Raw genomic sequence first — 16,346 nt, forward strand, 5'->3', positions numbered from 1 at the left:
CTGATTGGCAACAGCTTCATATATCAGTATGACAATGATCCCAAACACACTGCCACTGCAGTAAAAGCATACCTGGGTAGAAAAACACACCTCCCCAGACACCGGACCTCAAGCCCTGTTACCTTTGGAGAAAGGTAATTTCCCCTTACATAAATAATATGGCTGTGACGTAATGCTAGCAGTGACCGGGTGTTGTGATCTTTGCTTTTCTGTGCAAAACTTTCTAAAAAACCAAACAGTAAATATTTCCTGCAGCAAATAAAAGTATGAAACTACACTGAGAAAGTCGAAAGAAAAAGGAAAACATAAGGTGCATGAAATTAATTACATAAAACTGACACTTGGGAAAGTGTTACAAAATCGTATTACACAAGCAGTTATGAATGCCTTTTAGTAGGTTTCCTATTTCCCCTGGTTTCAAAACCTCCCGCTCAAACCTTCGCAGTAATATGGCTTCTGTTTGGTTTTATTTGACTATAAAGGACTTGGGGGGGTTAAAAAGTTCCAGTTAGAGCGTTGACATTTGGCACACTGGCAACTTTACTACGTCTCTTCCGTAGTTATGAAACTTTCAAGCACAGGTTTTGTAACCGAGAGGTCCCGACCAATCACGGCACGAGTCTGCTGCTCACGTGACAATTATTTTTTTTTTTATGTAACAATCGGTTATCTATGGGAAAGTGCGTTCAATATACCGCTGAGGACCACGGCAGCCGTAAAATGGATAAACACGTTAGCAGAAGAAAGCCCAAGTCTCTATAACATATTATTGCTCATCTTTTTAGACGCTAATATGTCGCTCCAGCCGCAAGCGGCGGACGACCTGGAGGAGAGAAGCGCCTTCTTCATCGGTGCTGACTCGGGCAACGTCTCGGAAGAGGAGGACCACCATGAACTTATACTTCAGAAAGCTAACGCTCTAGCGTCCGAAAACTGCCTTAGAGAAGCCATTGACTGGTTTTCAGCTGCTATGCGGTACAGTCCTGTGCAGCCCGAGCAGCTCAGCACTTTCGTGGACTGTATCCTTCGCAACTTTAAGAGGAAAGTGGCCGGGCCAGAGCCGCTGTCAGGCCGTAGTAGCCGGGAAGCGGCGGAGAGCTCCGCGGAGGAGGACGTGCTGGAGTGTCCTAACTGTCACTGCTTTCTAGGTGAACCCGTGACCTTAGCCTGTGGACATTCATACTGTAAACGATGCATACAGCGACGGCTGCTTGACAAATGTAAACTGTGTAGTGAACACGTGAGGGGCGAGGAGAAAGTGAACGTGATTTTGTGCGGACTACTAAGTAAATGGTTCCCGGAGGAGGTGGAAAAATCGAAAAAAGTAATGGAAGTGGACGCACTCTGTAGAAGAAAACGCTACCAAGAAGCCGTGGAGCTAGCAACCGACGTGATTCAGTCAGGTCAGTGTTGTTAACAGTGCCAGCCGTGCACTCGGGAGAGGTGTGTCTACTGCGCACTCTCACCGAGCAGGCATGACTGGAGTGCGGGTGTGTTATTACTTAACCAGCGTTGTGTAGTAGTGACGGGAGCGGGATACGTGTATGCCCCCTGCCCTCAATGGGTTCAGAGGCGACAACATGGTGACCAACATTTTTTTTAAGTAGTAATTACTTAATTTCATGCGTTATACTGACGCCAGTCTACTGTTGCTCTGCCTATCTGCTGGGCCCAGCTTATGAAATGGCACAAGATGGGCATGCGCGCTTTGTGCGCGTTGCGTAAGGCAGGTCGTGACACATATTGGAGCAGGTTTTGTAACTTCAAATGGGGGGAGGGCGGTTGTATTTTGTAATTGTTATGTCTGGGCGAACCACGGTTTCATAAATGTCTTAGAAGGTGCCGGGGGTCCTTATACACACCCAGCAAAGGCAGCAAGTTATGCAATGAAAGAAACTAAACCCGGCTGGTTTATTTATTTGTAGTTAGCCTGCCAGTGACGTGGGAGGTTTGTTGGCATTGAGTTTCGCAGGTGCAGATGCACGTATTGATAGGAAACCCCTATGTGGGTGTATTGCAGTGAGTAATGCTCCTTTGTCCGGTAAAAACAAACTAGTCATATGGTAAACTGCCCGCATGTACACTGAACTCCCAGGTTAAAGAGGACAGGCCAGAGGATGGCATACCCTGCCTTCGTGAAAACAAAAATAGAAAGTAAAGCAGCGTGATGCATTGTGGGTATGCTGCTGTCTTACAAGAAGAACATGCTTTCTTTTCCTTCTTTTTTTATTTCCTGATTACTAAATTTCTGATTACTTTCAATCACACAATGAAGGAAATCTAGTCTATTCATTAAACATGTGCTGTTATAGTAATTAGGATAGTAGTTCTATAGCCTGGCAGCTTGACAGTAGGTCTGGAAAACTGCTTTGGACCTTTATGTGATTTATCTCATGTAACATGCTGCATCCTTTTTGACCTCTGTTACTCAGACATAAGCAGCACAATATCAGGATGTTTAGCGAAAGGGTTAACCGTGTTCCAGGAACCCCCAGAGACTCAGACTTGAAGGCATGTCTTAGTTAATCAGAACAAAATGAATTGCATTTGATGGTTTGAGTAACTTAAAGCAAAACTTTATCCCCCCCTTTTCCCCCTAAAACAGTAAATGGTTTGTTTTTTTCTGGATGTAACATGGAGCTTGCTGAGGATAAATAGGATAAATTAAGAAATAATCACTACAACCCAAATGCACTTCCTCCCCTACATTAGATGCTTGGAGTTACTTGCTTTCAAATTAACATCATATATTTGGGTGTTCGTTTTTTGTTCTTGTTTGCTGCTTCAACTATTTTAAAAAGGAAGGAAAGGCTGTGTGCCAGATGACAAATGACAAAATATGAAATTACAGCCTGCCCTCTTCCTGGATTGTCTCTCAGGTTGTCCCAAAAGCAGTGATTTGTACACATTAAAAGTTACATAAAGATAATAGCGGCATTACCCTTATGTCACTCAACAGTGGGTAGAGGACTTTACACCGATGCCGCTGAGGCGCTATTGCAGTCGTAGCACCTGCTTACGACAGTGCAGACCCACACTGTCATTCTGCATCCAACCTGAGGGGAGGATAGAAAGTTCCAGACACAGAGTGGGTGCTTCGCTGATGTAATGATGACAAGACAAACTACCCCTTACCCTTCTAATTAGTATCTCAAATGCTCCATAGAAATGAGATAATCTCTCTCAGGGAAACGTAATACATTATTAGCACTGACAGTATGCAATGTGGTTTATGATAACACAGCAGTTAAATAACAAACTTCATCTGCCACGCAGACAGATTGCTTTAAAAGGTTGAGGCAAGCTGATTACATAGCCAGTGGAATATATCTTCATCTTAATGTTTAGTCTTTCTCACAGGTGGAAATATTTAGAGCTGTTTTAGGCCCTCCTTAATGGCAGCTGTTCTACCAACAACAAAGCAGTCTGCCTTTCAAAAAAGCCTGTCATTGTGTTTAAACATATGTCATGTTTTGTAGTGCTTTTTCTTTTTAATTTAAGCTACCACAGTGGACAGAACCATAAAGTCAACCAATCTCTCTCTGGTCTTGCAGGCTTCTGCAGCTTGTTTTCCTTTTACACTGTTTGCCCAGAATTCATTGACACAGTTAATATGTAATGCAGGGTCCTGATTAATTGCATAATGTGTGACTTGCAGGAAATATTTTCTGTTGAGGGGAAAACAGTACCTGCCTGTGCAGCTAGGAAATATTGTGGGGTAGCTCAGTGAGTTATAGACTTAATTGGTATGTGTGCTATTACTTGAGGTTTAACCTGCGTTGCATGTCACATACATGTCAAATCATGCAGCAACTGAATGGTCTGTGTTTGTGCAAGTGTTGAGGTTTATTAAAAGTTTTTCTTTCCCCTCTCCTTTTCATCCTGTCCCCTGCAGATCCAGACACGACGGTGGTGGCGCGACTGTCTCGAGCGGAGGCGTACATGGGTCTGAAACAGTACCGCCAGGCTTTGGAGGACACTAACGTTTGTCCCCGATCCAGCTGTTCTGCTGAAGTAGGTCACTCAGTGATACTGCAGGAATATGTTAGTCTGCTTTAAAAATAGAAATGAAGCATGACTAATAAATAATAAAGAAACAGAATGACTTTGTAAAATTTGTAAAAGTCTGAGGGATTTATGTGGTTGAATGACTGGTGTTGGGTAAGTTAGCATAGAACTCCCTAAGGATGGTGGACGAACTCACACAACTACCTTTTGCATAGTCGAGTCTAGTGTGCATTCACCTGTTGTGATATATCGGTCAGCCAGCCTTTACTTAGAAAAGGTGTATTTTAAGACTGCTGCCGTCACAGCCCCACAGATGGAGAGAGAGCGGCCTCATTAACTGTGTCATTAGTGTCGTTATATGCTAATGACCTGTAACTTGCAGACCAGTTTACAGCAGCAAGGTTTATTCATTCATCCACATTGATATAGAACACCTTTCAAGGTTTATGTTGGATTAGTGACCAGTGAATTATACTTCCCGGAGAAGTTTGCTTACAGGCCGTACTTTTAACAGCGGGCTGCTATTTTTACTGTTACATAAAGGAGCTTCTCTTTGGGTAAATATGTTACAAAAGAGTGTCATGACCAGTCAAGGTTTTCTCGATGGCAACTGAGAATGCAGCGATTAAGGTCACAGACATTAATGACTATTACATCACAAGCACGACACCAAACGTCTGTGTCGAATGCCTACGACATGTTTTGTGATTTTATCTATGTCATGCATAGTCATATTGACAGGCATTGAAAGCATTGTGTATATATATATAAGCTACACCTTTAGCTTGTGTTTTTGAAGCTTATCTGAGAGTCACATTTGCACGTCTTCTTTCAGGCTTTATTTAGGAAAGCTATGGTGCTGCATGAGATGGGCCAAGTGGACGAGTCTCTCAGAGTCTTCCTCCACTGCCTGGCTGTTGATGAGGACTTTCCCTGTGCTAAAAGACAAGTGGAAAAGGTGAGAGGGTTACGGTGTCTGCTGTGAGTCTGCTGCCAGGGAGGAAGTGGAATTCGTAACGTTTTAACTATTTTAAGTAGTTTAGATCCAGGGCACGAGTGTCTAAGCTGGGAACACAAAGCTCCCCTTCTCCTTATTCATTTATTATTTACTTTAGAGCCATTTGTCTGTTCATTTAGCATCTGCTATTATATTACAACCCTAATGTAATCGCCTTTTGTCATGACATCTTAATCTTAACTACTGAATTACTCATTTAACTGGGAGCATGTTAGAGACATTAGGTTTTATAAGCATCCTGAATGGAAGGAGCTGTTGCGTTGCTGTGTTTTTAATAGGATTTATATTGTCAAATGTCCTTTACAGTTTTATTATTCTGGTCATTGATGCTGATATATTTAAATTGAAAAGAGAAAGTAAGAAATGAATTACATAGGCCATGGGACATTAAAGCTATTGGAAATATGGAAATATGAAGCATTTACTGTTGATGCTTTACTCAAGGTGATGATTGTGGACTGTATGAGGGACATTGGATGTACACAAATGACATTGCTTTTGGTTTGTACTTCCATGACCATGAACGTTGCTGGTTCCTTCGATCTCCCTGGGATCATCTGTCTTAGAATTGCACAAGTTGTTAGTGGGTCAGATCTTATGACTGTGCCTCTAATGACGTTAGTACCACTTAAAGATCAGACAGAGCACAGTATTGTAGTTACATAAGTGACATGCAGCTGACTAATGTATGCAGGACTACATTCATTCTCTGCATAGCATGACAGTTCGCCATTATGTGCCCAACCTGGTCTGTGTTCAGCTGCCGACACAAGCGTTTTCTGTAATCGCGTTTCAAAAATTGATTCGTTTGGTCATTTTGGGTTACTGGGTGTGTTGGCATCTTAACTAAATTTCTCATGCTTCTGATTTGGAAATTAGAAGTGAACTAGGCATCTTTCTGCTACAGCGTGGAAGCTCGGCAGCATGAGCCAATAAACCAAGGTTGTACGAGTTGTACCAGCCTCCTCAGTACCAAAATGTAGCAATCAACTAATTAATGAATATGAAAATGACACCCACTGTCCTCGTTTTCATGACTAAGCTCACACAACACTGAAATGATGCTCAGCATATGGTTACACATCTGTTAAAATAAGAGTAAAAGGGTAAAAATGAAGAACAGAAATTGTGGTGCATACACATTTTGGCAGGATCATCACTTTCACCAGCTTTATCACAGGCCTTATTTGCTGCACACAGTTTCCTGTGGAAATATTCTGATGAAATATTTTTTTATGCAGTGTTGGAGAAAACGGTGTAGAGGAAAACGAGTGAGTGAAGCATGTGTGAAATGATCTATAATTCAGGCTCTGTCAGTAGTAGACAATAAGCTACTACTACTTTTAAATTTTAGATGTTCATTGATATGTTTTGTTTTTTTTAGTCTGGGATTAATCTAAAACTGTGAGTGTTGTTTTACTGACATCTGGGAATTAATTATTTATTTTGAACATCACATAAATCACTTCAATGAAGGAACAAATGTTAGTGTGTAGTTTATTCTTTTCTCAGTAAACCTGTTGTGCAGAGAGGACAAATAAGCCTATGTTTCCCTCGCTGCACACTGTATGTTTGAGGCCTGAAAATTAAACTGTTATATTATTACTGTGTGAAAAAAAAAAAAGAGTATTACATGAACCTGAGAAGAAAATTCACAGTGTATACAAGTGGCTGTAATTCTTTGGTGGTGAAGACAGTATTTTGTTGAACCCTTTGAAATAGAGTAAGTCTGCTCTTTAGGCCCGTGTTACGTGTGTCGGTATCCAAAAATGTATGGACCTAACTGTATTCTTTCAACCTGTGTGGCACGATATGTAGTTTAAAGCCAGTGTTTGATGATTCATTTGAATTTGAATGAGCAAATCTTACAAATATGGGACACCGGCTCTAGCACTATCTGAGTCCTCTAGTACCCAGAAGTGTTTCTTCTTCAGGTTTTTTAAGCTTCCCAGGATGGCATTGATGATTTTAGGTGACATTCCAATAACACGCTGATTTCTTTTCACAGATCTTGTGTGATCTTCTCTCCCCCGGTGATGAGAATGTGAAGGTTGGCCTGAGGGAAACAACACAGAACGCACTGACTCACTTACGCAGTAAAAACCTTGTGGCAGATACCCAAGCCCAACCACAGAGGCCAGTTCAAAGGCAACACCTCCACCAAGTCCGTGCTGCCTCTGTGCACCATCTGGAAAACCAGGAGGTACTAACACAATGGAGCTCAATCGCAGAGTTTGATAATGAATTTGTTAATAATGGCAGTTGTAGCCACACCAGTGAAAGAACCACCATCATCTTCTTAACCTCTGTCCTGTGTCATTGTGTAGAAACGCTGGGAAAGTGTGGAGCGACCTGGTTTGAGCCGAGCTCATTCGCTACGATCGCATAGCTCTAATTGTAGTGAGGAGGGTCTAAAGAGAGTTTGCTCTGCTCCTCAATTGGGGGACCAGGACAAAGGAAGCCTCCTGAAGAGGAAGTTGTCAGTGTCAGACATAGAGCCCTGTGTAGTGGACAGCGGAAGTAGCAAGCATAAAAAACAAGGTGCATTGAACAGCTTTCTGCTGTTTTGTTTTTAATTTCTAACCCGAATTTAATTCAATTAAATTTTATTAAAATACCTCTTCTTGTCTTAAGGTGTGGCAAAAGTCTCCAAAACCCCCCCCACCAAACCTAAAATGAGAACTATTCCCAAGGATCTGCTGGACTCCAATGACCTGGAGTGTTCTCTATGCATGAGGTAAGCACTGCCTTGTGTGCCACATTTACTGCTGGCTTACATCAGCACTCATGGATATGACTCAACAGCCTGGCTGCTTACATCTAGAACAACAAGCTGATTGTTGGATTTTTGTGACCAATGCAGATTGTTTTATGAGCCTGTAACCACACCATGTGGCCACACCTTCTGTAAAAACTGCCTGGAACGCTGCTTGGATCACATGCCCCAGTGCCCGCTCTGTAAAGAGAGTCTCAAAGAGGTGAGAGACACAAATTTACCAAAATTGTGCTGGTGTTCTGCAAATTTTTTTAAGGTGCTCTGTGCTTCCTGTTTTTATTAACCCATTGTCCCGCTCTCTTCAGTATCTGGCATCTAGGAAATTTAAGGAGACCATACTCCTGGACATGCTGATCAAACAGTACTTGAGCCGGGAGTATGCAGAGAGGACTAAAACTCACCAGGAGGAGACCAGAGAGCTTTCTGAGTGAGCAGCCTTTTCATTCATGCATCATGTTTATCAGTAAGTGTTTTATGCACATCATAGAAAAGTCCTAAACTCGTTTTCCTTTAATTCCTTCTCCCCAGCCTGACAAAGAATGTGCCTATCTTTGTGTGTACCATGGCGTACCCTACTGTGCCTTGTCCCCTACATGTGTTTGAGCCACGTTACCGCCTCATGATTCGCCGCTGCATGGACACAGGCACCCGGCAGTTTGGGATGTGCATCAGTGACCCTGAAAAAGGGTAAGTATGCAAGCACAGGCACTGTGTTGTGGTCACTAAACAAAAGTCTTTATGCAGCATAAAGATAGTTATGAAAGCACTTGTTCAAAGTCTTTACTGATTTTTCTGCTCATGACTGGTAGATGTCAGTAGACATATTATTGCATGTAATTAATTACCTAAGGCCCTTCAGGGGTCATTAGAACAATTTACCTCAGCTACATTTTCTAAATAAACAGTCATATGCCTTCCTGCAGGTTTGCAGACTACGGCTGCATGCTGATCATCAGGAGTGTCCATTTCCTCCCCGATGGGCGTTCGGTAGTGGACACCATTGGAGGAAAACGCTTCCGGGTCCTGTCCCGAGGAATGAAGGACGGTTACAGTACTGCAGATATTGAACACTTGGAGGATAGCAGAGTAAGAACCACAGTGAATGTCATTTAGGTGGAAGGAATCCTGTTTTTTGTTCTTGGAGAAAAATCAAGTATCTTAAGTTTAACCAGGCCAAACGATTCTTTGCTTGCCAGGTGGAAGACAGTGAAGAACTAGCAAGACTACAAGAGCTGCACGATGCAGTGTATGAGCAGGCCCGAGTTTGGTTCCAGAACCTCAAGATCCACTTCCACAACCAAATCCTGCAGCACTTTGGACCAATGCCAGAACGAGAAGCTGACATCCAGGTACGTCTCACAGCATATCCAAACTTCCATCTGTGAAGATCTGAATATCTCTGTGCAGATTAAATAGTATCTGACACACTTACAAATATCTCACATAAACCAACAAATGGTAATCGAATTCTTGAGCTTATTGAGATGGATGTAAGCCGTTTGCATTTAACTGCAAAGCTTTCTGTGGTTTCTTTGTGTTTACTGTTATATTACACAGAAAATATTGCACTTCACTGATGTCTTGGAGTGCAGCAATGATTACACAAGCACGTGTGTGTGTTTTAAATTAAAACTGCATTTGATGAACAAGGGGATGACTTGTAATTCATGATCAATTTAGAGTAAGTGAGCTGGAAAATGAAACCTTCTGCATAATTAAACTTCTGCTGATGTGTGCCTCCCTGCAGTGGGAATTAATATGGGGAAAAAGTATTAATGGTGTGAGTCACTTTATATTGTTTGTATAGCAGAACAGTTTGTGAAAATACTGCACGGCAGGGAGTTGGCAGCAGAGTTGATTGTTGAGAAGATTTATTATTATCAGAACTTGTATCTTCTGAATTCGCCAACAGCGGTCATCTTCTTGGAAACAGCACACGGCCAGTAAATCTTGCATTACTTGGACTTTAAATTATTATATAAAACTGGACCATTTGAAACTCGACACACTTGCTTTTTTGGGAGACCCGTATTGCCATGTACTCGCTTGCGTCAGGGATCTTAATACCTTAACGTAGGTGCTGTGTGCGCTCAGATGTAGCTTTTACTTGCAGCCTGCAGCGCTAAAGGGGATTACAGCTCACTTCTTTGGACACCCACTGGGTGGAGTCTATTGACAATATAGGCTAAAGAGCTTAAAGGGTGCTTCATAGCTAATCCTGGCTGCCCTGTTGCATCAGAACAGTGTCATGAAAAGACTTTACCACATGCTAGCAAAGACACGACGCTGACCTTTTATTCCATTATTATAGATTTCACAGAAATGAACTGATTATTTGCTTTGAAGTTAACTGTAGCACACACAATAAAGACCATTCACTTCTAATACTGTGTCAAGTGCAAATGTTTTAACTGGCTCAGGCTTCCTGACTCTGGCACAGTCATACGTTAAGTACTGCATTTGGCTGCACATAAGGAAAAACTATGAAGTTTAGTAATAAATGTAGCACCAAGTTAGAAATAAGTTAAACACTGACTTGGTACAGAGTTTAAAAATCTCTATGAGCAGATTGATTTGAATCAGTTTCATGGGTGAATGGATTTAATTACACTTCTGATAAATGAAAAGAGAAACGTGAGATGTCTGCAGCAACAAAAAGTAAATAGATAAATAAAAGTGTCAGATGATCAGGAGATTTTGGAGTTATTGATTACTGGGGGGTTTGGCATGCTCATAATTGACTTAATATATTAAAAGTCATAAATACTCATAGTCTGCATTTGTGTTATGAGACTTTCTATGAAATTTTAAGATTTAATTTAATATGCATGCACTGTGGGGTTGGAAGAAAGTGAAAAGCTTTTTCTCAAAGCCAGAATAATTAAAAGAAATACTGAATATTTCTATAATTTAAACTACAACATCTAGTTCTGCTCAGATCCTTGAGATTCAGAGTGTAATAATTTGGGTTTTGTCTGTTTATCAGTACTAGTTTTCAGAGATTTTCTCAACATGCTCCAGATGAGAGTATCACATTTGCCTTGTTCATTGATGTTAAACATAGTACCAGGACCCTCAACTGAGTTGGGCTCAGTTTGTCTCACAGCAAAGGTTTGTGCTTTCTTAATAAAGCTGCTTACACTCCTCCTCCTTTCTTCCAGGCGACTCCGAATGGTCCAGCCTGCTGCTGGTGGCTGCTGGCTGTTCTGCCTATCGACCCTCGATACCAGCTGTCTGTCCTGTCCATGACCACCCTCAAAGAACGTTTGGTTAAGATCCAGCACATCCTCACATATCTGCAGAGCATCCCCAACAACTAGAGCTTCCCTACAAACAAACAAACATCTTTTGGACTTTGAAGTGACATTTAAGAAGAAACCTTCAGCAACACCTGCTTTTGTTCCTACTGCCAGTTCACCCCATCAGTTACAGCTAAGAGACCCCCCCTCACCACCACCACCACCACTAGTATATGGCTCGATCAGTGCAAAGCTGTCATTCACTCTAACATATACGGCAAACCACCTCAGGGATACTTTGAGTGAAACATTTGATGTTTGTAATTATGAAAAACGATCTAGAAAAAAAAATAAGACAGCAACAATTCTCATCTGCTTTATTGTCAATTTCCAGAAATATTTCCTGAATAACTGCAGAAAAACAAGAACAAGAGAAGTTACTGCAGCACGTGGTTAATATTTCCTTGTTGTTGCTCTTGAGTGACAGAGTAGAATATCCCATAATCACTTTTTTGTGATTAATGCAAGTGAACTGAGGCGAAAAGTGTTTTTTGTTTGTTTGTTTTGTCTTTGATGTATGGAAGCTTAATTATGCCACTGGACAGAAAAAAAATACCAGGCAGAGCTGGTATCTCATAAATTTGAATTACTGACTCAAACTTGTGATTATTAAGTAGATTTTGAGATAATGACCCCCAATTTTGACTCGTAGATTGCAAAAAAAAAAAAAAAATCCCAAACAAACAACAACAAAAATGCTTCCACACTGATAAGACCAGTGAAAGGTGGTGTGACTCTGTGAAATCCTAAATGCTGAAAGTCCAAAAAAAGTAAAAGCAAGATTACTTAAAGGAATAACTGTGAAGTGATGTATGCACGGACCAAGTGCAACTAAAAGCTGGTGCACGTGTACCAAACACTTCCATTTCTGCCTCTAGGGAGCGGCAAAGGACCTGTTGAAAGAATACATGTTTTGAGCTTCTTCCAGCTTCTCATGCATTTTGTTGCTCCTAACCTGAGTTTAAGAGGAGCACATGACCTTGAAAAGTTTTTTTTTTTTTTTTTGTTCCTAATGTTTTCTTCCTTTGGCAGCCTCAGGTTTGGCCCTGGCTTCTCTTTTCTGGTTGGCTCACAGTGAACCTGAATTCCTAATCTCCTTCTTCCACATACTTGTCATGGACCACAAGATTCCTCTAGAGCTTGTGTCTGCAGGATCCAGGGGTTCGGTTCTTGAAGTGCTTTTAGTGTCTTCTTTAAAACAAAAAAACAATCCAGCTTCCCATTGAGTTAAGTTAAAACTGAATTAATTTATGAGTAAAGTAATATTTGTACATTGTGTCCATAAGTTGTGTTTGAAATCCTAAGGGGGTCTTGCGATATTATGGCAAATTGAAACCAGTAAAAACAGCATGCCTACAGCTATTGGGTTAGCATTATTCTTTATTAAAAGCTGCTCTCTGTCTGCGTGGAAGAGGAAGGATGGTACCTGCAGTGCTTCAGTCAGAGGACTGTGTATGCCTTACACCATTTTGCATTGTGGTTTTGGCGTTGGTTACCATTCCCTATTTTTTGGTCACAGCATGAATACTACTTTTAACTGTATATCTTTTTTTTTTTTTTTTTTCAGAATTATTTTGAGCTACCGGGTGTTCACAATATCTAAGAAAGGCCAAGCGGGTGGACGAGTAGAGTTGTATGTAAACCGTTTGTACAAAGGCTTTTTGGACAGACCTCGCTTTTTTTGCTCAGATGTTTTAAGTTATCAATTTTCAATAATAAATGCACTTTTTTTTCAACATTGGCTGTGGAGGTGTTTTTTTTTTTTTTTTGGAGGGGGGGGATTCCCCACACAGAACAGCTGAGCATTATTTTTCTGCAACACTGACATCATAACTAAAAGTGCAAATTGTTAAATAAAAGCTGCTCTTACAGGAATATTTATTTAGATTTGTATAACTAATTTAGCAAATATTGCTAAATTGTACAAGATCATATGCAGCATTGACTGTTTCCAACACAGCTACACCTGCTTCTTCACTCAGTCAGAAACAGCTACTCGAGTATGATCCATTCATGTATCAGTTCCATAGGAAATACAGTAAAAACAGTTTGGTGATAAATCATACCAGCTCTTTCTCTGCCACCAGAGGGCAACAGTGCAGCATTAACAAATACAATAAGGGTTTCATAACTCACCCTCTGCCCACTGCACTTATTCAACCTCAACTTTTATTATGAAAATATAAAGAGATCTCTGAGTGGATTACACTTTCACAGCCAGCCATGTGAAATTCAATATTCCACAAAAAAAGAAAAAGGACAATAGGAGTAAGTAGACAGAAATAATGGCACGCAACTGATGAATCCGGGTGCTGAATGCTCCGTGTTCTTCCATCAGAGGTCATCGTGAAGAAAGCATCATAACAAACTCTGCAGGGGGAGACAGACAGCAGCAGATCCACTGATAAGGACTAATGACAATAATATCACAAAAAGTCATGCCGTTCTCAGCCCGTATGACACTGTAATCACAAAACGTTTATGTGCTCGCCAGGTTTATGAAACACTGAAGTGTTTACAGGATAGTACGCTTTGGTACTTTGAATTTTAACTGCTTTAAACCCACTTTAGAGTTATGACTACTTCTTTAGCTGACCTTATTGATTCATCTGGATTAGCTTGTCAATGAAGACTGCTATTGACGTTTCCTGTTAATGAAACCCAGCTGCAGATTGCAGATCGATCACATCTTCCATGTTTCCATTGTCCCTCCGAAGTGTTTTCAAACAATTATTATTGGCGTGAAACTATTGATCACTGGGTAGGAAAGCATAATTCCAAATTAACCTAGTAACACTGTTTTTTTTTACTAGTAACAGCAGCTCTGTTGTAGTCAATCAGATCTCCAGTTTGAGCCTAAACACGATCATTTTCACTGTCCTCATGGGTGCCGTGGATCTCTGTGGGCCATGTGCCTGGTAGTAATACTGCACATGTGTCAGGACTGGATAGATACACTCAATATGCTGCCCTTGGGGCTAATTGATGATAATGAGGAGCACCTGCTTATTGATCCACAGAGTGACACGCCTGTTCATATGTCCCCAATCATAATTGATTGGAGTCCTGAGACGAGGCAAACAGGATCACAGCTTGCTTTAAGCCTGTTATGTGCCGCATACTAATCTCACCCACACAAACGTCGTATTGATAGTGTTGCACGTGCTCACACGTGGACGTGTTTATATGTGTGTGTTAGTTAATTGTTTATCTGAGTGCAGCATAATGTGATTTCTGCTGAGTCCTTGAGCTGCCCAGCAGTGTCTGCTCTTTGCATGTGGCATGTGACAGGTGTCCAGGCATGTGTATTGATCGGCTTAATGCAGCTCTGATTACATTGGATCGCTCCAGCCAGCTCACCTTGACTTAACCAGCCCTCCTGTCCTGTGTCTCATCCTTTTGTACCCCATTTCTCACAATTTTTTTCTTCTTCTGTCCCTTTCAAATTTGACCCATTCCAACTAGGTTCACCATGTCCTTCCTTACCACTGGTGGTCTATAACCTTCTTGTCACAGGTTTGACAGCATTCCCTCCATATATCAATTACATCATTACATCAGGTCTGGTGAAAACTTTACATATTTCATAAGTCTTGGGTGGTGCAAAAATGGCTTCATGGCACCACCTATAAAATTTAAATGAAGTTCTTCCTCTCACATAGTCACATAGTTTGAGCTTCATGGATAAAATCTGGGACACATGTGTAACATCCCTTTACAAAATGTTCTTGGGGTATTCAGTAACTTGTAGCTGTAGGTGTTCGCTCGCTCTGTGGTATAGTATCACTTCCTGTTCCTGCTCAAACACAGTGGTGTTTCTGAGTAGCTTATTTGCTTAGCAGTTTAATTAACAACTTCTAAATACATTCTTTTTTTCACAGTATAATCTTCACGTGCTTCATCCGAAGCACACTTTCTGTGTACTCACTACCTAATTTATAGCCAAAGTATTCACTCACTGTCACTCACTGTCTCTGTACTGTTTCGCTAGCTTAGCTCGTAGCCGACCCGTTAGCACCATGGCTACTTCACCTGTCCCTTCTGCACTTTCTTGCTCATTGTGTCAGATGTTTAGTTACTCCTCGGCCTCCTTTAGCGGTAATGATATCTGTAACAAATGTAGCATATTTGCAGCTCTGGAGGCCAGGATTACTGATCTGGAGACTCGGCTTCGCACCTTGCACTCACCCTTAGCTAGCCAGGCCCCTGTAGCTGGTGCAGCCGAAGATAGCGTAGGCCCCGCTAGCTGTTCCCCGGCAGACCCCAAGCAGCTGGGGAAAGGCTGGGTAACGGTGAGGAGGAAGCGTAGTCCTAAACAGAAGCCCCAGGTACACCACCAACCCGTTCATGTGTCTAACCGTTTTTCCCCACTCGGTGACACACCCGCTGGGGGTCAAACTCTGGTAATTGGTGATTCTGTTCTCAGACATGTGAAGCTAGAGACACCGGCAACCATAGTCAATTGTCTTCCAGGGGCCAGAGCAGGCGACATTGAAGGAAATTTAAAACTGCTGGCTAAGGGTAAACGTAAATTCAATAAAATCATAATTCACGTCGGCAGTAATGACACCCGGTTACGCCAATCGGAGGTCACTAAAATCAATATTGAATCGGTGTGCAACTTTGCCAAAACAATGTCGGACTCTGTAGTTTTCTCTGGTCCCCTCCCCAATCAGACCAGGAGTGACATGTTTAGCCGCATGTTCTCCTTAAATTGCTGGCTGTCTGAGTGGTGTCCCAGAAACGATGTGGGCTTCATAGATAATTGGCAAACCTTCTGGAGGAAACCTGGTCTTGTTAGGAGAGATGGCATCCATCCCACTTTGGATGGAGCAGCTCTCATTTCTAGAAATATGGACAAATTTATTAAACCCCTCAAAACATGACTATCCAGAGTTGGGACCAGGAAGCAGAGTTGCAGTCTTACACGCCTCTCTGCAGCTTCTCTCCTCCTGCTACCCCCCCAAAAACCCATCTCCATAGAGACTGTGTCTGCTTCCAAAAAGACAAAAAACAAACTAAAAACCAGCAACAAACAACTTAAACATTTACAAAGAAAGAACAATACAGTATCCACATCTGAACCAAAGAGTAAAACAGTGAAATGTGGATTATTAAATATTAGGTCTCTCTCTTCCAAGTCTCTGTTAGTACATGACTTAATAAATGATCAACAAATTGATTTACTCTGCCTTACAGAAACCTGGTTGCAGCAGGATGATTATGTTAGCTTAAATGAATCAAC

At 41.5% G+C, this 16,346-nt stretch overlaps 2 protein-coding genes across 2 annotated transcripts in view; one reads left to right on the forward strand and one right to left on the reverse strand.

The window, feature by feature from the left end:
* The first annotated feature begins 562 nt into the window (after positions 1-562).
* lonrf1 (LON peptidase N-terminal domain and ring finger 1) lies at positions 563-12,845 on the forward strand. The gene is made up of 12 exons (XM_006787193.3): positions 563-1,403; positions 3,896-4,014; positions 4,844-4,966; positions 7,035-7,229; positions 7,354-7,567; positions 7,661-7,763; positions 7,890-8,004; positions 8,108-8,229; positions 8,331-8,489; positions 8,726-8,888; positions 8,999-9,151; positions 10,964-12,845. The coding sequence occupies exons 1-12, from the start codon at positions 563-565 to the stop codon at positions 11,120-11,122; spliced, it is 2,466 nt and encodes an 821-aa protein (XP_006787256.3). The 3' UTR covers positions 11,123-12,845.
* A 3-nt stretch (positions 12,846-12,848) lies between these two features.
* The window catches only part of cabp4 (calcium binding protein 4), a 30,033-nt gene continuing 26,535 nt past the window's right edge, over positions 12,849-16,346 (reverse strand). Inside the window, exon 8 of the mRNA XM_006787194.2 lies at positions 12,849-13,471. Coding sequence (XP_006787257.1) covers positions 13,443-13,471 — 29 coding nt within the window. The 3' untranslated portion in view covers positions 12,849-13,442. The remainder of the gene's footprint in view (positions 13,472-16,346) is intronic.

Source organism: Neolamprologus brichardi, chromosome 6, assembly GCF_056152115.1.
Source record: "Neolamprologus brichardi isolate AB-2024 chromosome 6, ASM5615211v1, whole genome shotgun sequence".
Lineage (NCBI taxonomy): Eukaryota > Metazoa > Chordata > Actinopteri > Cichliformes > Cichlidae > Neolamprologus > Neolamprologus brichardi.